At 36.0% G+C, this 24743-nt stretch overlaps 1 protein-coding gene across 1 annotated transcript in view; it reads right to left on the bottom strand.

Annotated features, from left to right (window-relative positions):
* Positions 1–452: 452 nt before the first annotated feature.
* LOC149191419 (glutathione reductase, chloroplastic-like) overlaps positions 453–24743 on the bottom strand; it is a 48735-nt gene continuing 24444 nt past the window's right edge. Inside the window, exons 5-8 of the mRNA XM_089404253.1 lie at positions 1827–1890; positions 1400–1570; positions 1103–1243; positions 453–879 (exon numbers count right to left, since the gene is read on the bottom strand). Coding sequence (XP_089260379.1) covers positions 838–879; positions 1103–1243; positions 1400–1570; positions 1827–1890 — 418 coding nt within the window. The 3' untranslated portion in view covers positions 453–837. The remainder of the gene's footprint in view (positions 880–1102; positions 1244–1399; positions 1571–1826; positions 1891–24743) is intronic.

Here is a 24743-nt window from a genome sequence, read left to right as displayed (position 1 = left end):
GGCCCACTAACGCAATGAGAATAGTCTCACAAAAGCAGAGTTATTTACAAGCATGAGACTACAAGAATAAATCTAATAACTTTCAAAATAACAACCGTTCTTCTCATTGGCAATAGTTTAATAAATGAATACAAAGAAACTTTGCTTAAATTGTTTCGATCTGATTTTCATGTCCACTAGTGAAATACTTGCAACCAAACAAGGACAATGAGCGGTAACCAAACTCTATACAATAACCAAATCAAATCGCGTGAGTGCACGTGATCATTACGCTCAAACATTTCAGGTGGAAATTGCATTGCCCCCACTCTTCAGTTGGAAATAATTATGAAACAATTGGCCCTGAGATGTTTTATAATATAACGATTATTCACATATTATTGTTTGAGAAACATTATGCTAGCTCGGGTTAGATGCAACACATTGGTGAATGATTCATGGGAAAGTACTACTTAGGAAAATGTGACCTCCAAACATAAACAGAAAAATGTGGAATATGTCTCCATGAAGCATGGTATTCATCCTCTCAAATAATACAATATCCCGCCTAAAAAAATTCAGGACTAATTACATAAATAAAATCAAAAAAGACTATCACATATGAAGAGACAACTTTTGAAATTATCAGATTGGAAGACCTAATACATGACAATAATGGAATATATGGTTATTTGCACCCCGACTTCTAAAATGCTTCAGATTGATAGGTAAAGTGCCAAAAGATGGATCTATCGATACGGTCTAATGAAACAAGACTGACAAAATCCATCTTGTAGATAACATACAGAATTTGCATACGGGAATAGTTATCGTCATCTTAGCAGTTCCAAACCACCCTCAGCTGCTTCCAGGTGTTGAAGCCGTAGACATTCCTTCTACCTGCATGGTTAAACCATCAATTATAAAGGAAATGCTTTCGGACAAGCATAAACATCCTGACTGTGGCCAAGTGTGAAATTACAGTTGCAAGCTGATGTTAAATATCTGCGCATGTATAAAAAATTAAAATACTTGAAAATAACAAGCTGTATGTTCTTCTCAAACCTAATGCATGCTCAGAAACAGCGAGGACAAAAAGCATTCATGCAAGGAGAAATCATACCTCAGCATGAGCATCACTTTGACGAATTCTTCGAGTAGGAATTCGCATGGTTACCAACTCTTCTGCTGCTGTGGGATGAATTCCAACCGTTGCATCAAAATCTGCTTTTGTTAAGCCAGCTTTCACAGCTATTGCAACTCCCTGGAATGTTTTGTTGGAATTCATAAACAAGGAATTAAATGTGAATTAGGTCAATGTTAAATACAATACAAATTTCACAACCAAAGAAAAAAGCAACTGCAATAATAGTAGAAAGAAAACAATACGGAGATATGTGGACCGGAGCATCACGAATACCTGTAAAATCTCAGGTGTGTCATCCCCACACATGTGAACTCCTACAACCTTGCTTGTTCTTGCGCACACAATTAATTTCATAAAAATTCGATCAGGAAGGCCTGATAATGTTGCTTTCATAGGTCGAAAGCTAGCTGTGTAAACATCAATGTCTTTATATTGATCGATTGCCTGTAATGAAATGCATGAATGAATATGTCAAGACAAAAAATGGAATCCACGAAAATGGCATTAGGAAAACTTTAAGGTCGACTGGAAAAAAGTCGTGGTTCAAGTCAAAAATGTATGCCCAAATTTTTAATATGTAATGTAAGCAATTAAACAAGTGTAACAGAATAAAATTCAAATATAACTCTACCTATTCTAAAACGTTAACATCAAGATTCACAGAAAAAACATTTCATAGAAAACACGAATAATTACATGCCTGTTGTTCGCTGAGACCAACTGTTCCAATTGGAGGTTGAGTGAACACTGCAGATGGTATATTTCTGTATTGCATTATCAAACATATTCCCAACTGTTAAGGTAGCTTTTAAGAAAACACACAAACCCACTAACTTAAAAAGTATTTTCAACCAGTTCATGGGAAGAAATAGATAAAATGCATCGATGTCACTACCTTCTATATACCAGTTAACATGCCACTTTCAACAACCATTTTAGCAAATAAGTGGTACCATACTCATTATACCAGCTATTTAAATTCTTTGACGAAGGAGTTTCATTTATTCAAAAAGGACTATTAACATATATTTATCGTTTATAAATTCCAGAGGGTTCCAAAATTTAATATGAACTTAGAAGATCTTCTATACTTTCACACTTCTCAACATAATGGAATTGACAATGATACGATGAAAACAAATCACTTGATAACAAAGAGATAATAACTAGTATCCATATTTCTGAGCCACTATGTGCCAATTACTTTTGATACCCAAACCAACCCTTTAAAAGAAGGTAACTTGAAGAATGCAAGTATTGTTTACAAGGCAGACTCATTCAGAAACGCAAGTAATAGATGACTTCACTCACATACAGTAAATTGAGGGATAATAAACTAAAATTAGCAGGCAGCAGACCAATTTAATAGCAAAACAAAAGAGCAAACCTGCAAATTTCTGTCAGAATTGGTTAGAACATGTAGTGAAATGAACTTGCATGCATCCTAGGCATCCATAGAAGAAATAAAGGTGATTTAGGGGCTCAACCTAGATCACACTGATCCATAATCCCAACGAGAAATGAGTGTGATTGGGGCAACCCACAATCTTTGAAGTTTGACAGCGTGGTAGCAGCAGGCTGTCAGCTGAACAGTTACGATGATAAAGGCAGTGATGAAATCAAGCTAAATGATCAAGTGTCACACTGTCAGCAGCTCAGTGTCAACAAAGGACAAAGTGAGACAGGGAATTGAAGTGTCGATGAAAGCAGATAGGCTAAGGATTAGCACTAGTGAGACATGGGAAAGAGTTTCAACTCACATTTGGAAGCTCCAGTCCACAAGCCATCTGGGGCCCAACAGAAGTTCTGTATCAACGAGTCTGAAGCTGTGTTTGGAAAACAGGTGCAAATCAACATCAGCAACCAGAAGTAACTAAACACACTATGAACATCCTGAAAACCAAGGTGTCAAAGGCAAGAAGACGACCTAGGAAGTGCAATGCAAAGCAAACAGGGACATGTAGGTGAGGACCTGTAGGAGGAAGAATGCCTTAGGTGAGGATAGTAGGGAAGCATACTGTATACATCAATTTAGCTTTGACATGGAGCACCAAAACATTTTTGAATGCCCTTAAGATTCTCTCAAAACCTTAGGTGGGAATTGTTTTCTTGAAAAGTTGTGCATCACCTTTCTCCAAAGGAAAGCAACAGCAAACAAACACACTCTTTGCAACTAATTTGGATCAACCAAATGTCAGCTAGGATGGTGTTACAAACACAGTTTGTATACGCAGCGGAATACTCGGAATATTTGGTGTATGTAAATATCCATCATAGGATAATTAAGTTGCACTGAAACAGATACGGGAATGGATACAGATACGGGGTTTGAAACAGATACGGCAAATTTCCAAAAAAAATGGATACAATACGGCAAGGAAATGGTATATATATTAAAAATTTTGTATTACCATTCACAAAACTCCATTTCGTCATTATGTTGGTATATATATATATATATATATATATATTAAAATTTAATAATTATATAATCTATTAATTAATAACAACACATTAAAATAATATAATATATAATGCTCCCTATATATGTTTTTAACATGCATTACTTTATATTATATATAAAAAAAGCATAATGTATATAATATTTAACATATATATTTTAACTCACTTTTCCTTATGCAGCTTTGCTGGCAGGCAAGTGCCAAGTGCTTCCCTTTTTTATTTATGCTCCAACGCGGAGAATGCTACAATGCTGAGAATCCTTTGGCTTATAGCATAAGATATAAAGAGCGGTCATGTGATACGACGTTAATGTATGAGGCATTGAACTTCAGTCCAAAATGTACGTTGGAGATTAGCTTGGGCAGTTGGCCTGACTTGTTGCAGTTTATTCCATTGGGCAGTTAAATAGGTGGCAGGGGTGTTGGTGGGTGTTTGCTTGGAATAGGAACCAATTGTTTCTGGCACCCATCCACTTGAGAATATTAAAGGCGACCCTACAGAGAGGCAGCAATGATGCTCTGGATTGCTGTGTATATAGTAAATGCGAACCCCTCCCTAAACTAAAAAAAAAAATCAATTAAACTATGTAAGGAAAGATGCGCCACCTGCTTCTTCCATCTCGTCCTTCATTTTGAGCGCGACCATTTATACCTTTTTCTCTATCTAAGATTGCAAGTCTGCAAATTCATACACCACCCGGCGAGTACAGATTCATTGTGACGGGTTAGGTACTTCATTGTCTTTTTGGATCCAGAAACAGATGCAAAAAAAATTAAAAAAAGGTTATAACATTTCCATTCTGGGACCTAGCATTTCCAATTTCTTGAAATGACTCTGTTGACCACTACGTGTCAACGACCCATAGTAGTACCCCGCCTTTTTTGCAACAGGGATGACACCTGATCGACATGTTCGTGTCGTCCAGCGATCATCATCAGCGTGATCATCTTATAATGTAAACCCATTCTGCATGTGTATAATGTAAATAATCTCAACATATCCGTGTCGTGTATGTAATTACCTAGGTAAACCTACTTTTCTAGTGACGATCTACATTCTGGGAAGTTTTTTGCCTCACTGATCTATTCTTGGATAGTCCGCAGAGTTTTCCTTCAACCTTACCCCAAAGCCGGAATGGATTTTGTCACTGGGATCTTAAGGGAATCCTAGTGTTCTAGATTGAGTCTATGTAAAAGTGATTTGGGAATAATCCTAACGATTTGGTTAGATTATTTTATTACAAATTGCTTGATCTGCTAGATTATATTTATGTCGCGGAACTGGTAATCTGTGAGGGTCTTTTGCAAATGGATTTTCCCCTTTGAGATGTAAAAATTGTAAAAATCATGATGTAAAGTGCCTTAAGGGTTAAAAAAATAATTTGTCCCCTCATAGGTTAATTAATTAAATTTTCTGGCCAAAATTAATTAAAATCCTAAGCTAGAAATTTGATTAATTCTAGGTCCTAGATAAATTTAAATTCTCCAAAGGCAAAATTTGTTGGTCCTTAAAAAATTAATGTTTAAGAGGTCCGGGGACTAAGGGAAATTAATTATTTTGCTAAATTTTAAGCCTTTGGCCCCTAGGGTTAAGTCAAAGTCAAAATTTTGAGGAAATTAATTCAAAAAAATAATTTTTGAATTAATTAAAATGCATTTAATTAAAAATTTCGAATTTCCTCAATAATTTAAAATTTCGATGGATAAGATTAAAAAAAAATTTAATCCTCATCAACAGTCGAGATTGCTTTGACGAGAATCACTTGAACTAGCCGTTGGAGGATTTATCTTTAAATAGGAAGTCATTTGTCAATCAGTTCATTCGATCTCTGGATCGTGTACTAAGAGAAAAGCTCTCTTGTAATCTTTTTATGAGCAATAAAGAAAGACTTTGGGGTTAATTTCTATTGGTGTTACTCTCCGTGGAAACACTGTAAGATGTGTCATTTTCATGCATAGATTTCTTTTTAGCCATTGATGATAGCTTTCTAAAGAGCAATTCGAGTACAGGTATCTTTCTCAACCGCAGGGGTTTGAATGATAATTTAAGTTTTGAATACAATAACAGTTATCTCTATTAAGTCTGAATTTTATTATCGTTTTCTTGCTCTATGTTGATGGTTGAATTGAGTTTTGCTGGAAAGTCTTGATTTTTAGATCATCGCACGTTCAGGGAAGTTCTCAGTTGAACCAGCGAACTCCCGATCTGTGTTTTCTGAAGAGCCTAGCTTAAACTTGATCCCGGGCTTATCATAAGATATTTTTTGTGGGTGATGCATGAAGGGTTTTGAGCTCAGTACCTCCTTTAAAATTCAATTTTATTTTTTTTTCTTTCTTTCTTTCTTCTTCTTCCTCTTCTTTTTTTCTTTTTTTTTTCTTTTTTTTAAATCGATAGATTTGGTTGTTAAGAGCCTCAAATCATCAAATTTGGGAGCGAAGTTAGACTCACACTCCCTAGATCTGATAGATCTGCCATTTATGTACATAGATCTGTAAAATTATTTTTGGTTTTCTGACTTGGGTTTTTCTTGGGTTTCTGTATATATCGTTTAGGTGTTTTATTGTCATCTTGCAACTATAAATCTGAAGAAGAAAACTATGCAGAGTCCAGATCTAGGCCCTGGAGGGTAAGATTTGTATCTCTGGGGTGTTCATCAGCATCATTTTTTGCAGGGATCATATCCAGATTTTGCAGTCCAAGGGTTTAAATTTATTTATTTTCAGATTCGGAGAAAATTTCAAGGGTTTCACTGATAAATATGAGCCATAAAAATATATTGATGAGGGTTTGATTTTTTTGGGTTTGCTTTGGGTTTCTTAAGGTTGTTGTTCTTTGCCTAGCAGCACTGTCTACTTTTTTTTCTTCTTGCTAAAAATTTAAATTTTTTTAAAGAAATCCCTGCAGCCCTTGTTGCTCTTAAACCTCCAAAAAACTACCCATCTGCCTTCATCCCGCTGCCCTGTAGCTGCCTACGCTACTCCTCAACGCAGCAAACCCTTCCTCCCATCTACGTAGCTCCATCCCTTCGAATCTGCCTGTCCGTCCATTCTTCTTCGACTTACCCATCTCGCTCTGCCCATCAGCGTTTCCTCAGCTCTTCGCTCATCCTTCATTACCTACAGATCAGTCCTCACGCTTCCCCTTGCATGCTACCCTTTACATCTACGTGAAGCCTTTCAAATCTGTTGCCCCGTGCCTTTCTCCATCCGCTGCTTTATCCCTTCCTTCGCAGCTCCATTCCTTTCACGCAAAGCTCGCAGTGTGCAAAAAATCCTCATGTTTTCCATAACCCCACATCTCCCAGGGCCTCGCTCCATTCCGCAAACGCTATCAATCTTGTCCGCGTCCCTAGCTCCATCCTCCATTCACATTCACGCTGCTCCTTAACCTGCATCCGCATTCCAACCTCTCGTTTTCCCTCTCCGTCGTCGAGCTTTCTCCCTCCGTCTCACCTGCACAGCGGCAACAACAAAAAAAAACACTTCGATTTTTTTATGAATGCATTATGTTTAGGTTAGTTCTTTTGTATTTGGTTAGGGTTTAGGTTAGTCTAGACGTTAGTTTTTATTTACATACTTTGGGTTAGTTTGTTTTTATTTCTTTTATGTTATATGTATATACGTCAGTGTTGCGAAAATCGCGATATTATCGCGATAAAAATAAAAAATCGTGAGTTTTTGAAAATGCCAATATTATCGCCCGATTACTACGAAAAGAAAAAAATCTCAAAAAATCGCAAAATTATCTCGCTAACTTCAAATTATCACGATAAGTTCGTAATAATCGCGACTCGATCTGATATTATCGTGGGGGTGGCGGACAACGGGTTTTATAAGGAAAAAAATGAATTCTTTTATAAGGCTTTTAATGGTTGTTTATGTTCTCCTACACTAGATCTAGGATTTTAACCAAGAACATTCTTATTTTATTGAGAGGGTTGTTGAGCCTAGAACTCTATATAAGAGGCTCCCCCTTTTGGCTATTTTTGTTGTTATTTTATTGAGAGGGTTGTTGAGCCTAGAACTCTATATAAGAGGCTCCCCCTTTTTGGCTATTTTTGTTGTTGGTTGGATATTTGAGAGAGCATTTGTTGAATACTCAAGCATAAAATGATTTTTCGGGATTTCTTGGAGACTTTCTTTTTCATGTTTGGCTAATATTTTGGTGCTTCAAACTTGGAGTTAGTGTTGATTCATTTACATGGAAAGGCTAGCTACTTAGATCCACTAAATTAGTGCATCTACTTAGATCCACTGGATTAGTGGTATCACCCTCTACTTTCCTTACCTATTTTAGGATTGGTTTAACAAATTGCATTTTATCTCTTAAGAATAATTGCAAATTTGCTATTTCCAGTCCTAGAGTAAAATCAAGTAACTAGTTGAAGGAGTGACACCACCTACCCAAGCTACCCTTGCCACCAATAGAGGACATGGTCTACCTCCTCTAGCTCATACTTCTTTAGGTTCTAGAGCACAGCAAAGTCCACTACCAAGTCCACCGGCATCTACATCTAGAGGGAAAGGGAAAGCTATTGCATTTTCTCACAAGAGGGGCAGAGGAAATCGATAGTATTAAACTTTAGTTATTTGGTTCATTTCATTGTATATGACATTATGACTCATGATATGAGATACATTATTATAATTTTTGTTGATATTTTGAGGCTGAGTTGGGACTCAAGGGTGGGGACTTACTATTCAAGACATGATTCACTGTTATGTGTGATGTAGCACTAAAAATGATATTACACATGTTATATATTAGTTCTTTTATCATATTTATGTGTCAATGTATTTATTTTATGTTGTAGATGCTTTAGATATTACAAAAATTGAAAAAATAAAATAAAATTGTATTTGCTGATTTTTTCCCGATTTTTACGATTTTTTCCATTCTCGATTTTTTCCCTCGCCAATATTACCCCGATAACGATTTTCGCAACACTGATATACGTAGAATTTAGATTCATTTGTTTATTTTTTTGATTTTATGATTTTAGTTTTGATTTCAAAAAAAATTCTAAAACATTTAAATTCATTTAAAAACATTTAAAAAATCTAAAATCCTAAAAAATATAAAATACTTAAAAAATCTAAAATATTAATAAATCTAAAAATCTTAAAAAATTAAAACATTTAAAAAACCTAAAAAATTTAAAATTCTCAAAATTAAAAAATTTTAAACGATTAAAAAAAAAATCTAAAAAGATTTGGTGACTAAGGAGTTCAAAATAAAACAAAAGGGATTTGCGGTTTAACATTAAAAAAAATTAATGTGGCCTATGGCCCATTAAAATTTTTATTTTTAACCCTTTGATTCATTTTTTCGTCGCATTAAAAGATTTTAATTTCTTCAGTTACCATTAAAAATTATTGCCTAAGGAATAATTAAATTTTAAATTTGAAGTTCCTTAGTATTATCTGGTGATTAAATGCGTTTTTTCTCTATGGTCAAGGTGCGATAAACATTTATTGTCTGAGAAAGTTAATTGAATCTAGATTTGGGTCATTAAGTGAAAATTATTTTAAATCTGGAATATCTTGCGTGATATAGTTTTGGGCGTTTATATTTATTATTCATGATTGTCATTATTCCTCACATATTGGAAAATTATTCTGGATAACTTGTTTTACTCTGTCTATGGTTAATTCAAATTGAAGGCACTGGTCTATAACTATTTATATCTTGTGGGCGTGTCTTGGTTACAATAGTGCTTAATCTATTCATCTAAGTTAATCAAGATTCGTTTACATTCATCAAGTTGTCCATCATTAAAATCTCCTAGAGCCCGTGTTCCATAGGTTTTCTCATCCATTTACCTCAAGGACTACCCCCCTTGACTTGCCTAGGAGAGAGTCTAAATGGAGTAAGGATCAAGAGTGACAGCCCTTACTCTGAGCGTTGTCGCGGTCCCTAGACACTTTGTGCGACAACAGGCTCAAAAACGTTTTGAAGGCGGATCTTACGCATATCATATATGTTTCTGTTTCGAAAACTCGAAACAACATTTCTACCAGTTCAGGCTGACGTTTTTGGTAACTTAGTAGGATAATATATATATATATATATATATATATATATGGATACAGAAAATATATGAGACAATAGAGTTGTTACAAATAAGGGCCCGCTTATATACCTAGGGAGGTGCCCTTTCACAAACGGTCAGTCCATAGAGACATGCCTCTTCATAACTAATTATTGTCATTATTTATAAATATTATTATTTATATAATTTATATTATCTTTATGTATTTTATTCATAACATTGTCTTCCCTTTTAGAAAATCTTTTCCCTCAAATCTTACTAATGAGAAAGTGTATCATTTGCTTCTTTGTCTTGTAATTTGTCTGCATCCTTCTGAATTCTTGGAGTTTTCATATCTGTTGATACAAGATGATAGGATCCTCGGAGTGATAAATAAAATTGTCAAACTAAGAAAGGATTTGACCATCCTAAATCAATCTTCTGGAGAATCTTGCGGTACTGGAAATTTGAGATGGATTTTTATCACAAGATTAAATTGTGGTGACATCGACATTCTCTAGAGCATAAGTCATTTGTTTCTAGTCTGAATGTTATGGATCTGCACACTAGTTGAGATGTCTGCTTTTATGGTTTGGATGTCGATATGGAGTTCTTGTGATTTGACTTTCCCTTATCATGCATATGGCAATTTCTTAATGTACTTCAGGCACTCATGTTATTGAGTTGGTTACAAAATCTTCACTTGGAATTTTCATTGTCTAAACTGCAACATCTTAATATGTTTTTGCTTCAATTGGTTTGTCATCTTCTTGAGTTCTGATATTGACCGGATCAATATTCGTTCTTTTTTCTTCAACTTGGATTGTTATGTCCGAAGAATTTGATGCTTCTTTTGCGATAAGTTCTTCAAATTTGTTCGATGATTTCTTATCATTTTTAAGTTTCTTAATTTGAGTGAGTAGACTTTGTTTATGATTTCGGAGTCGTAAGAGTTCTTCGATTTTTTATTCATCAGCATTATTCTCAGTGTTTGACGTTCAAGCTTTTCAAGTTTTAAATATCTAATTTGTTCTATTAATCTCAGATTAAGGGTTTTTAAGTGCAAATTTTCTTCTTCCTTTTTCGATAGATTCTCATTGAATTTCTTCTCGAGACATTCTTTCTTTTTTCTAATTTTTTCTTTGCATCTTTGGACTTCTTCACCTTTGCAAGTAATTTTTTACCATGGTCACTTAGACGCAAAATTTCATTGTCTTTTTCTTTTGACACATTATATAACATATCTTCGAGGTCTTTATGTTTCTTTTTTGATACCTCAATTTCTTGTTCAAGTTTTCCAAGTTCTTCCTCTAATCTTTTCATTCGCATCAGCTCATTACCTTGGCATTCTTCCGTACTAAATAATTTCCCACATGTTGGACAACATATTTTGCAATTTGTTTTTGTTTCACAAAATGGACATATAGTCCAAAATGTTGGTGTGTGCGTGGAACTCATCTTCCGTCATTTCTTGATGACTTTGAAGTATATTTCCTTGAGATTTATTAAAAAAAAATCAACTTTATAACTTATATTTTATGATATAACAACTATTATAATATTTTCTTTCTTTAAATAATTTCTCTCTTTTTTTGTTTGATAATTCTTTTTTTCTCCCTTTTATTCCATTTAACCCTTTATAAAATATATGGCTTTCTATGTAACCTTTATATATATATATATATATAAAGTTCACACTTCCTATCTCTTGCCAACAATAGGGGGTGTCACTATCCTTCCATGCAATGTTTTCCCTGAAGATCTGCAAAATAAACACATGAAACAACCATGCAATAGTTCCTTTGAGGAGCAATTAAGAAGCCAAAGAGATTATAAAATAATTTGTAGATAAAGTCATGTAATTGTCTTCAGCATTACCTTCAAATAGGCAAAACAAAACGTAGGAAAGAAAGCACTTCAAATGGCAGATTTGTTACCAAGAAAAATAGCTTAGAACTTCAAAGCTATTGCACAAGAAGTCATCAAAATGCCAACAAACTTATAAAGCCAAATAAGAGCAAAATAGAGCTTTATTGTGCAAAAAATAGGAGGTTGGTTGTGCCAAGAAGATAGTTACAAAACCAATATTGTGATGTCCTTGCACAACAAACTAAAAGCTAGCATAGAGAAAGAGAAAATAATCTACTACCAAAGAAGAAGATCCAACTAAGCCATTAGCCAACACATGTATATAATAATCCTCCCCTATGCACAAAGAGAGAGGTTTAATTCCTCATGCAATAATAGCCCATGCACATTGATTAGTGAATTGACAATCTGACTTAAGTTGCTTCTAGTCCAAGGCAAGGAGAACTCTACTGACTTGAAGAATGAGTAGAGTGAAGTGCCCAAGCACTCTGAGTTTAACTAGAGAGTAGTTGAGTCAACACAAGCTTAAGTGTCCTCGAGTAGAGTTTGAGTGGAATCAAGCTAGAAGAAGATTTTTTTATCAGTAAACTGGGGTGGATATTCCACTGCAAAATTCGTCACAACAAATCTACTAAATTATATTATAAAATTTGAAATCTACACTATGAGGATTTATTTCTCATATTTCTAGATCTGTTAATTATTGTTTATTGCATATGCATGCAAATTATAATTTCGCAAAAAACAAAGAATAGTGAAATAAAACTCATAGACCACAAATTAACACAACATATAACTTCGGAAACCCTTTCGAGAGAAAACCAAACTAGAAAGTGAGGTTGCTCTACTCTCTTTCTCTAAATGGAAAAAGGATGGAAGTACAAAAAAGTGAGGCCTCTGGCCCGTCGGCTGCTATAGTGCACAAACCCTCTTTGTACCCACTATCGGCTACTCTACTCACATATGGAACAAAATGCGCTCGAATAAAATGGAGTTTGTTTCCTCCTAGTGACTTAGTTCTAACACAACCCAATAGCGTACTATTGGTTAAGTTTGACTCCAACTCTTAACTAGAGTTACAATATGGACACATCTAGAGTCTTCTTCATCATGATAATGTAGTTAGCCCTTTTTCCACGAATAATGGGGGATAACATGGCATCCTCTCAAATTATGGTGGTCAAAACAGGAAGGTCAACTTCCAAGTGGCATAACTTTTGCAGATAGACTCTAATTCAGGTGATTCTTACACCATTAGAAAGGTATTTATGTGTAGAATAGCACCAAGGGGCAATATAGAAAGGTACGTATGTGTAGAATAGCATCGGGGGCAATGTGGAAAGGTATCTACGTGTAGAATAGCGTCAAGGGGCGTTGTGCTTAAGAGGAAAAGTTTTAACCCAAAAAATGTTGTTTGATACCTCTAACTGCTTCTAGAAGGTTTCAGACCCCAATTTTCCAAACTAGGACCCATTAATAAAAATGGTCTTGTGCGTTGATTTCTCCACTTTTTCCACTATGAAATCTTCAAGATGGATGACAAATAATATAATGATACAATCTAGATCACCCCTCCCCATTTTGGGAGGTTTTTGGTACCCAAAAGCTTCTATTGAATGAGGTGAGAAAAATTTTCCTCCACCTTCTCTCAAGTGTACTACTTGTCCTTGTCTAGAATCTAGCCTTTAAACCCAATCTGCAAGAGGCCATGTTGCCCTTGTCTTGTAGCTTCGGACCCTACTCTGCAAAACTATATCCTCTGTCAACTTTGCCTAAGCATCTGGTGCCAAATCCTCTACACAAGTTAGGACCTATTCCTCTTCCTAAACATGGAAGGCTCATAGAGTTTGTGATTCTCTACATTCACCATTGAGTAAATGCGCATGTATACGAATGGACGGAGTCTAGGCATTATCTCCCACCTTTTCCAGTATCTCAAATGGGCAATATCGCAGAGCCTTGATTTTCTTACCAAGACCCTGTAGCCTCTCCTTGTTCAATTGTAACCATATTTTGTCACCCCCCTTGAAGGACTTCTCTATTATGTGTTGATCATGCCTAATCTTGTATTTTTCTTATGATTTTCGCAATGCCTTTTGTACTTGTAGATTGATCTACATGACCTTTTCAACAAAATATTTTTCCCTCGAGGCATCCCTGATAAGATCCTCCCTCACTCCTTCATGTTTTCCATATGCAATATCCAGACATGAAGGTGGAAATTATCCAAAACAAGTTTCAAATAGGAACTTCCCAATAGAAGTGTGGACTACTCTGCCATAAAAGTGTTGCGTATATACTAGATTTGTGTCCCAAGTCCTAAGATGACTCTGATTGTAACCCCTCAAAAGTTGCACCAAAGTCTTGTTGATTACTTATGTCTACCCATCTATCTGCAGATGGAATGTTGTAGACCTATTTAACAATGTCCATTTTCTCCCACAATGTAGTCGAAAATGCCCTAAGAAATTTTGTGTCCCTATCTAAAATGATGCTCCTTGATATCCCAAAGTCCAAAGAACAAATTTGTTGCTTCTTGTCTATTCATGGTCTTTTTACAGGGCATTTAAACACACATCTTGCTGAGCATGTCAACTACCACAAAAAGGTAACCATTTCCCTTCCTAGTTGTTGGTAAACCTCCCACAAAGTCCATGAAATGTTTTCCCAAGGACAAGTTGGTACAGGAAATGGATGACATAGACCCTGGTACAAAAAAGCATGCATCCTCTCATGAACCTAGCTACACGTTCTTGCATCTTGGACAAATACACATCCTTTGCAAGTTGGCCATTGTTTTTCCTACACCAAAGTGCCCTACAACCTTAGAGGTTTGAACCTCTCTAATCAGCTAGAATCGCTCACCTTTAGGAACACATAACTTATCCGGCATGTAAAGTAACCCATCCTAGAGATGGTAGTTAATCGTCTTATCACCATCGTGCACATGACTTTGGCTCTGCAATTGTTGAAACACCTCTTTGAACTCCTCACCCTCTCAATATGCCTCTTGTTATGCATAATGGGTGAATGACTCCATGTAGATCAAAGATCAAAAATATGTGATCTTTGATGTGGGTGACCTTGAAAGCATGTCTGCCAACTTGTTTGTGTTGCCCTTCTTATGCTTAATCACTAAATGGAACTATTTTAAAAACCTCATCCACTTGAAATGCCTGGTCTATTGTAGTTTGCTTAGGGCATGCAGGAAATGTAGTGGGTGCTAATTTGTGTGGATTACCATCTCCTTTCCACCAAAAATAGCGTTTCCACTTCTTTACTACTTGGACCAGGGCATAGCTCTCCTTGTCATAGGTACAATAGTTAAGAATTGCCCCATGAAATAGTTCAAAATTGTAGCATATAGGCCTTCCTCCCTGCATCATCACCGCTCTCATAACACACCCACTAGCATCTATCTTCACTTCGAAGGGTTGCTACAAGTTCAGTAATGCCAGAAGCAATGCTTGACGGATCTTTTGCTTTAACTCCTCAAAGGCCCTCTACTTACCCTTTCCCCACTAAAAACTCTTGCCACTCACAATTATGGCATGGAGTGGTGTTGCTACTCTTAAAAACTAAGCTATGAATTTCCTCAAGTATTTAGTTGCCCCAATGAAACTCCTAAGCTTAGATACAGTCATAGGCATTGGCCACTTAATGATGAACTCCATCTTAAAAAGATCTATCTTCAACTCTCCTCAACCTATCGCATAGCCCATATACACCAAAGATTGTTGTGCAAGCTGACACATCTTGAGATTTGCCAATTGTTGAACACTTTGTAACTACCCTATAGTAGTGCACATTTTATTCAAAGCATTCCATCATGTTCGAGCTATCAGACATCCAAAGGTCAACATCATCATTCAAAAAATTATCAAAGTTATGTAGTCCAAATTTTGCACCCCGGTGGTGTTAAAATTTGGCAGATCGAGGATGAATTTCTCCTAGAAGAAATCATATCCTTCAGTTTTGTTTGAACCACCTATAACAAAATTTCATTTCTGACAATTTTAATGACTTTCCAAAAATGGTAAGTCAGATTTCAATTTGAAAGTTACTTTCCAAAAATAGAAAGTCATGTCTAAATGATCAAGGATGATCTCAACATATGGAATCCACTTTAAAATCAAATCAATCATGATTATACAAGTCAAGAATTAATATTTTATCCTTTATAGTATTATTATCATTATGATACTATTATTTATAAAATAATCAAAAGTCATTCACCTTTAATGGATCAATGAAAACAAATTCTCTCATGGAATAAGTAAATTAAATTGATAATCTCTTACATTCCAAGTTGAACCTCTCTCTTGGAATAAAATAGTAACTCCACACAAGAGAATGTAACTCTCCCTCACTAATTCAATGTATGGCAAAAGTGTAACTCTCATTAAATGTAGTTGTAACTCCCTCATTCAAACTCTCACCAAATATTCTCTCATGTCTAAATGTAACTCTCTCTCCCTAATTCAAATTGTAACTTCTCCAGACAAGTGTATCTCTATTAGATATCATTTTTGGGATTCAACTGCGTTAAGTAAGTCATTCAAAGTATGACCATTTCCATGAGAGGTAGTCGTAAAGTGACTAATTTCTCATGATTTTTGAATAGTTCACTTAGCACTCATTGCATCGGGTGATGCTCACAGGGGTGAAGAAGTGGGATTGAAACTAGTGAAATGTGGAAAACGAATCACATAGCATCAATCATCACTTCCGGGGCTTGCACCCGGTAACCAGGACTTCCCAGGAGGTCACCCATCCCAGAACTCCTCTGGCTCAAGCGCGCTTAACTGTGGAGTTTTTCCCCACAATCAAGCCCACTTAGCTTGCTATCTCTTTCTCTATTCTTAGGATGAGTTACACGTCTCCTCAAGTAACTCCTCCCTCGTGGAATTTGATTCTCCTATTATTGGCTCAAGGCATGAATTCATTTTGCAACTCTTCTCCTTTCTCAACTATTTAAGCAAGAGAAAGTGAAAGTTGAGAGTAGCATGTTCATTGTGAAGAAAGAGAGCTAGTGTTGAGTGTGTAGAAGATAAGTGTGAGAGCAAGGGAAGAGTTGGAACAAGTGTGAAAAACAAGATCTAATCAAGAGAAAGAGATCTTCAAGCAAAGAGAAAGAGCACTTCAGTTGCAAGTTGATCAAACATTTGTGACTCTCTCTCTCTCTCTTTGAACAATTGAATGAAATCTAATAGAAGAAGAATCATTTGGGTTTTCCTCTTGTGGGTTTTGGCCTGATCATTGGACCTAACTCTCAGTGTCTTATATTTGTGCTTGGTTGTCTTCATATAATCCTTAAGTTTATGTTCTATCTACAATTGTTAATTTGAAAACTTTTGAAAAAAAAAGTTGCATTCTAAGTAATTGTAACAGCATAGAACATTCAGTTTTCTGCAAAATATATTAGGCATTCTGCAAAGTACATTCAGTTTTTTGCATAAAACTTTCAAGTTTCTGCAAAGAAATTTTAAATTTCTGCATAGAACTTTCAGATTTTAACATGGTATTAGAGCCTTGATGAGACAAGTCCAAAGAGACTAGAGATCACCTAAAGAGACTCCACTTGCTACGAAAGTTTTTTGATCAAGATGATTTTGTCCTACTTCAAGGTAGAGGGGAAATTGAATGATCCTTCAAACTTTGGTCCATGGAAAGCAAGGTTAGATGTCACTCTTGAAGAACACGAAGTTTTGGAGTATATAGAAGGCACAATAGCTGATCCACCAGAAAATTCAAGTGTTGTTGTCAAATCCAAACATAAAAAGGGTGAAATCAAAGCTAGAAAAATTATCTTTGATTCTCTTAGTGATCATCTCATTACTTATGTTTTTGGTTTGAAGAAAACTAAAGAAATGTATGACAAACTAATTGGCATGTTTACAATTAGTAACTTGAACCAGATTATTGCTTTGAACAATCAGCTGAAAGACATCAGGATGAACAGAGGAGAGATGGTTCAAGCATACTTCTTAAGAATGACCAAAATCAGGAATCAACTGTCAACAGTTGGTGAAGTTGTACTCGACAAAGAAATGGTGTTCATTGCGCTTGGAGGCCTTTGTCCTGTTTTGGAGACTTTTATCACCACCATCAACAATATCAACATTATTCCCACATTTTATGAGCTCCTGGAAAAGTGTATCCAAGAAGAGGCCAGAATGTTCTCCAGAGGGAAATTTTCACATCATGAAATAGAATCTACTACATTTTCAACCTATGACAAGAGAAAGAAAAGGAATAAAAAGAAATTTGTTTTCAAATCAAATAAAGGGAATCTAGACATATCAAAAAGATGTTTTAACTGTCAAAATCATGGTCACTTAGCTCGTGACTGTAAAGAAAGTAGAAGAGCACCTAGATTGAAAAAATCATCTTAAGAAAACAAAAAATTCAAAGTATAGAAGTAATGCAACGGAAACTCAGTCAGAATATTTTTTTGTTTCTGCTCTTTCCAGTTCTTCTTTTGCAGATTCATTTGATAGTTGGTTAGTTGAGAGTGGTGCTTCCAAACATTTTACTAATTACAAAGAAGCACTCTCTAATCTAATTGAGAGGAAGACTAATCTAAATATTATCCTTGGAGATAATTCTACTCACCAAGTTAAAGGTTATGGTTCAGTTTCATTTGAATTAGATGATAGCAAATCTATTTTTCTGCAAGAAGTTTTGTATGTACTCACGGTTTGAAAAAGAACCTTGTATCCATCTCTGTTCTAGAAGATAACGGAATGAAAGTTGTTTTTATTAATGGAAAAGTTCTAACCTGGGCTTTCAACTCAAGTGTGAGAGATGTCTTCACTCTTGGATCAATATGTGAATGGTTTTACAAAGTCGATGATAAACCCATTCATGCATTGGTCCACGACACCGATATTCAATGTGAGCTATGGCACAGAAGATTTTCTCAGCTACACGATAAAGCCTTGCCTCATGTAAGAAAGATGGTTTCTAGAATGCTTGAGATCAGAATGGATCAATTTGTCTAGGATGTGCAAGTGGAAAGCATATAAAGGGACCATTCCCTTCAAGCATAACAAAAAACTAATCAGGTACTTCAGCTCATACATTCTGATTTATGTGCACCTATGCATGTTACTTCTCTTGGTGGCTACTTATATTTCATGATTTTTTTTATGATTTTTCTCGCAAGACATGGATATTCTTTTTGAAAAAGAAAGAGGAAGCATTTGATATGTTCAAAGATTTCAAAGCTCTGATTGAAAATCAAATCGGAAAGTTGATCAAAGCTTTCAGATCTGATAATGGGGGAGAGTTCACCTCCAATGATTTTAAGAACCTTTGCAAAGATGTCAGAACAAAGAAAGAAACTGTGGTGTCGTACAATCCACAACAAAATGGTGGGGCTAAGAGGAAGAATAGAACCATTATGGAAGCAGTCAGAACCATGCTTCTTGATCAAAAGCTATCAAAGTTTCTAAGGGGAGACACTGCAAATATTGTTGTTTATGTGCAAAACAGAACTCATCGGGCCTGAAACAATAAGACTCCTGAAAAAGTCTTCACTGGTAAAAGGCCTCAGATGAGTCATTTGAAAATCTTTGGTTGTCTTATATACTTCCATGTGCCAAAGGAAAAAAGGAACAAACTGAAAGCTTCAGGTGAGAAAGGTAAGTTTGTTGGTTATTGTGTTAATTCAAAAGCTTATAGGATTTATGTACCTAGTCAAAGTACTATAGAGTTTAATAGAGATGTAACCTTTGATTAAGGTGCAGCTCTTAGAAAAGCAAGAAGCTCTCCTCCTCTTGCCATTGCTGAAAGACTAGTTGTTAATGAAAAAGAGGTTGCATCGAAGTCTGAACTGGAACCTGAGAATCAGATTGTTGATAATCCAATGCGTTCCATGGATCCTCTAGATCTTCCACCACATGATCCTCCTACAAGAAAGAGACCACTATGGTTGTGAGATACCTTGCAAGATGTTGAACATAATGTTGCCCCAAGAGGAACGTTTAGAGAAAGAAAGAAGCCAAGTCGATGTTATCACTCCGTAATTTTTGAGGTTGTGGAAAAAATCACAGAGGTAACCATAGAACCACTTTGGAAACTGGGAATCTAGCCCTTCCAGTTTCAGAGAGGGATCTCTCTTTATGATTTAGTGAAGGTATTAGGCTAGCTATTATGTTTAGGTTTGGGTTTTTTGTGTTGTTGGGTTGAAACTGGGAAGAAAGACCATTGGGCAAATGGAGTCACAGGTTTGAGGTGATCAAATACAAAGTTTACAGGCTAAACTTACAGGGAAGGTTAGGCAAATTCACTGGATCCTTTAAGATTTATGGTGTGAAAGAGAAGAAAAGATTTAGAAATCCAATTAAAAACAGAGCAGTTAAGAATTCTGATTTTAATCTTCAGTGGAAAACATAAAAATTATTCTTAAGCCAGAGACAGAGTGTACATTCAAACAAATTTTGTTCTTTATCTTCTTAGAATAATTTAGATTTTAGAATCACATATGATAATAAAGAGAAAACAAATTGACAAAGAGAGATGCACTTCACCAATAAAAATGACACAAGAATCCTGTAATGATTGCACTATATTACTGAAAATATGATCAATGGTGACTCTGTGAGTTGCTTTACAATAGAAGTCATTTTCTTCAAAACAGGGCCCAACCCTTCATAATTCGAATTATGGAGTACTTATAGAATATATTAGAAAATATCTTGATCCAAAATATCAAGATAGGATCCTAAAAATATCTAACAACTAATTACAAAAGTAGTACAAAAATCTAGGAATCTTCAAACTACTAGAACTGCTGGCCCTATTTCTGAGGATGACTGTTGATGACTGAGCCTCCAAATTTGCTGCATTGTTTGCCTTGCTGTCGAAGATAAAAATTACTCAAGTAATTCACACAACTTGTCCCATCTATCTTCAGTAGGGATAGAAAATTTAACTAATTTTCTATAGGCCTCATCGACATCTGTGTACTTCTAGAAAGTTGGTTTGATGATGAACAAATGTCTGAGCTCATGACTGATGAACAAGTCGAAATCTAAGGCCTCCAGGAATGCTTTCCCTATTATGTGCCCCTTTATACTTGCAAATCTTGACTTATCTTGGGCAATAGTGGATATTTTCTCCTGGTACTCTGTCAAGCTCATAAGTTTATCTTCCCTACCAATCAATTTTGGTAGACCTTTCCTATTCAGCACATGCATCTTCTTATGAAATCTCTGTATGTTGGTTTCTAGACTTTGACACTTATTGTCAAGTTGTAGCATAAGGTTCCTCTTGGTGTGCATCCTCCTCACTTCTAAAATAGTTTATGTCCTGTCTTGAATTCCCAGCTACTCTAATTCTTCTCTGTTTTTGGAATTCAGGAATTTGATGAGTGTTGTTTCATCCCCGGGTTTCTGTCCTAAGACTATTTTGATTTTTCTTACTACCTCCTTCGACCTCTGTATCAATTCTTGTTGCTCAAAAATGATCTATATGGAAGGCCATATTTTTGTGATGGCTTCACCGATTTTTGTCCATATGTTTTCTCTGGCTTGGGCCAGAGTTTGACCCATAACTAATTCACTCTGCAACTGCTGAATTTTAAGATTAAGCTGATGAGTTTTCTGCAACTCTGCTACATAAAAATTATCAATATTTAACTTTTGTTCTGACAATGTCTTGAGCTGAGCTTTTAACTTCACAATTTCTTGTTCCTGTATGGATAGATCATCCATGGATTTAATAAGTTCACTTGCAGAATCTGATGCCTATGCTGGTGTTGAAGTTGATGTAGATGCTCCTGGGGTCGCAGTCACTGAGATTGGGACTATTGTAAGTGGAACTATGGCCAACTGCATTGCCTGCTCTTTCTCTTTGAGGAGTTTCTCCAGTTCTACTTCCATGTCCCTAATATGGTTGTTCTGTTCAATCACTATTCTGAATATATGCTCTTTCTGTTTTTCTATTTCTCCGACTTCCTTAGCTTATGGCTCTTCTGTGGTAGGCAACTTTAGTTGTTTCCTTAATGTTGCTATATCAACATCCTTTCTTTTCACCAGCTCTTCTGCTACCTTTACATCTTTGGGATTATATCCCAATTTGAACACCAAGTCTTCAAGTGACTTGATCCTGGTATCCTTAGCTAAGGATAAAATCCTTTCCAACTTTAGTTGTGATTATGTGTTGTTTAATGATACCTACAACCTAGAAGCGGACATAGCAGTGTTTGTTAGTGTAGAATACATCATTTCACTAGTCTGTTTGTGCATGTCCATTTGATCTATTCGATGAATTTGCTGTGTATCAAAACTGAAAATAGATTCTTTATAATCTGCTAGTGTCCTTGGGGCTGGAACTTTAGCTTCAAGGAATGCAACCTGCATTTTCCCCTTCAACAGCAAATCTGCTTCTTTACCAATTGTTCTGGTATTGCATACAAAAGGTCCTACTTGTGCTTTGATTTTAAATTGTGCCTTCTTCTTAGCTGCCACAAAATGCAGGTCATCCATATGTATCATTTTTCTGATGTATTCTAATGAGAACAGTCTCATGGGAACAAATTTTGGTAGCCTATAGGGTGGCAATTCACACCCATAGACTCTGATCTCGGTGTAATTCTGGTATAAATACCAGTCACCTGTCTTCACCTGGTCACTAAGATGCAAAACCTTCTTAATATCTGCTCCTATCCTAGGCTCCAAATCACTGTGTAGCAAACAAATAACTGTATACAAAAACTGATCAACATAGTCTGTGAAAGTGAACTTTGTGGAGTTTTTCCTAACCAGAGAGGTCCAATGTATGACTGATTGAGCACTACCCTGCTCATCCATCTTCTACAAAGTAAAGCTATCTGCTTGATGATAAATAAACATATAAACTAACACAACAGAATATTTGAAAGCTCCCTCTGTAGGAAACTTCATGAATTGCTCATGCATTGCCTTTGCAATAAATTCACTATAATTAAAAACAACAGGTTTCTCACCAGTGGTAAAAATTGACAAGAAGCCAACAATGGCCTCATCAACCCACTGATCAGAGTGATAACCAAGTAGGTATGAGATGATGTTGATGATCTATTTGGTTACCTCAGGGAACATAGAAGATGAGTATGGAGGGTTTGTTTTAGGTAATTGGGCATCTTCAGGAAGAAAGATTTCGAATATTTTTGCTCTCTGAAGGAAGGTTAAGTTTTTGTAGAGCTCTGTGTAAGAGTCTACTAAAAGTGGCTTAGAAAACTCCAGAGTTGTCACTTGGAGCATTTGAGATATGGCTTCAGTTGTGATGGTGATCAGAATGTCACCATTTCAGCTCATGATCGCTCTTTGGGAGGATACATAGCTCAATTGACACCAGGAGACTAGTTCAAGGAAGTGATTAATCTTTGGGAACATGAATTGAGGGAGTGTAGACTCCCATAGATTCAATTCTTCACTTTGATCTAAGAATGTCTACTTCAACCAACTGTGAAGTTCGAATGAGTCGAATTCACAGTTTATTTCAGCGATTTTGTACTATAGATCAACTCAGGGTAGATGATCCAGATCAATAGGAAGGGGTAGCATGGATTTTTCCTCTAATTTATTTCCCTTGTCCTTAGGGGTTCTACTCTTAGGAGGCATTGTCGATCTTGAAAAGTAAAAGCAAGGGGACGACGACACTAAGATTACCTAGAAAAGGAAACTGGCTGCAGAATGTTGGAGTTGGGTCTCTAATAGCGACTAGAACACTATCGTTGGGCAATTGTCTGGTTACTGCGATAGCGTGGAGGATGAAAGCTTGTACAGGTCGTGCAAAACAGGCGAAAGAAAGGAATTTGCGGTTTAACCATGCTTAATAAGGTAATTTTTAAATTACCATTTTCTTTTACTGTTACAGGGAGCGGATCCGTTGCAAAGGGAGCGGGAGAAATTAATAGGCGTAATGGTCTACTGACGTGTACGGGGGAGTGCCAAATGGCAGTCGTTGATTGGGAGTGGGACGAATTCTCGGGATAGGTTAAACAGAAGGGGAGGTTGTGAGAAGGGGGTCCACAAGGCTGATTTGGAGGACGATGACTGGAGTCGGGGAATGGTGTCGTGGCGGATAGGGAATGGCGGAGGAGCGAGCAGTCAATGTTGCACGACTTTTCGTGGGGGGGCGCAATGAGTGAAAAGGCGGGGGGGTGAGAAATGATGTGGGGGTGACACGTAGCAGGCCTTTCGGAACCACCCCCCCCATGGCTAAAGTGGAATGGAGCTCGAGGAGGGCCGAAAACACTTCTTCGTCGTTGATCTGGGTGAGGAAAATCTCAACCATCGATTTGCGCAGTTGATAATCCTGTCGATAAAACTAATATGCTGGCCTCCGAAATCTATTACAATTAATTAATCATGTTTAAACACATGATCAATTTATTCAAAATCAAATTAACTAATTTAAACGAAATTAATCAAATCTAGGGCGCATTTGATTTTGCAAGCCCATTTATTCACTTTTCTAAGGTTTTTTTATTATCTTTTCTATGTCAGTTAACAACAATTAAATGGTGTAATTAACTGCGCTAATCAAGCTCAATCACAATTAAACTGTGTGATTTATTTATTCTCTCACCTAATTAAATTTATTTTCAAACTAATCATATTTAAACAATGTGATTAGACTAGCTTTTTCTAATTCTCCTATTTACAATGTGGCATTTAAACAAGTTGCACACTTATTTACAAAAATTCTTGAAGTATACAATTCTGATTTTTCTTGGTGGCATTTAGACTTGCTCACCTAGGGGGACATTTTCATATATTTTTTTTCTTTTTGTTTTTCTTTTCTTTCTTTACATTTCTTTCTTTATTCTATTTTTTATGTCCCCTACAATTTATTTTTCTTTTTTCTTTTTCTATATATATATATATTGAAATAAATTTCAAACATGAAACATTATTTACATTTTTCAAATATAAATCATCAAGTCAAAACAACTCATTTTATGAAATATAGGACCCTAAGAGTGGGTTTCAAGGGTATGTTGTTGCCATGAGAAACATCATTCAGACACAACCATGCAACGTTGAAGAAGGTGCAAAAGAACAAGTCTGGAAAGATGCCATGACTGAAGAATATGAGTCCATCATCCATAATGGTGTCTGGGAAATGGTTCCTAGACCTCAAGGTAAGTTTTTTGTCACTTCCAAATGGTTGTTTCAGATTAAACATGGTGCAATGAGTAGTATTGAAAAATATAAGGCTAGATTTGCAGCTAGAGGATTCTCTCAAAAAGAGGGAATAGAT

Source organism: Pinus tabuliformis, chromosome 2_2, assembly GCF_031772625.1.
Source record: "Pinus tabuliformis cultivar Carrire ecotype Pingquan chromosome 2_2, CPIR1, whole genome shotgun sequence".
Lineage (NCBI taxonomy): Eukaryota > Viridiplantae > Streptophyta > Pinopsida > Pinales > Pinaceae > Pinus > Pinus tabuliformis.
This window is presented reverse-complemented; position numbering and strand designations above follow the sequence as displayed.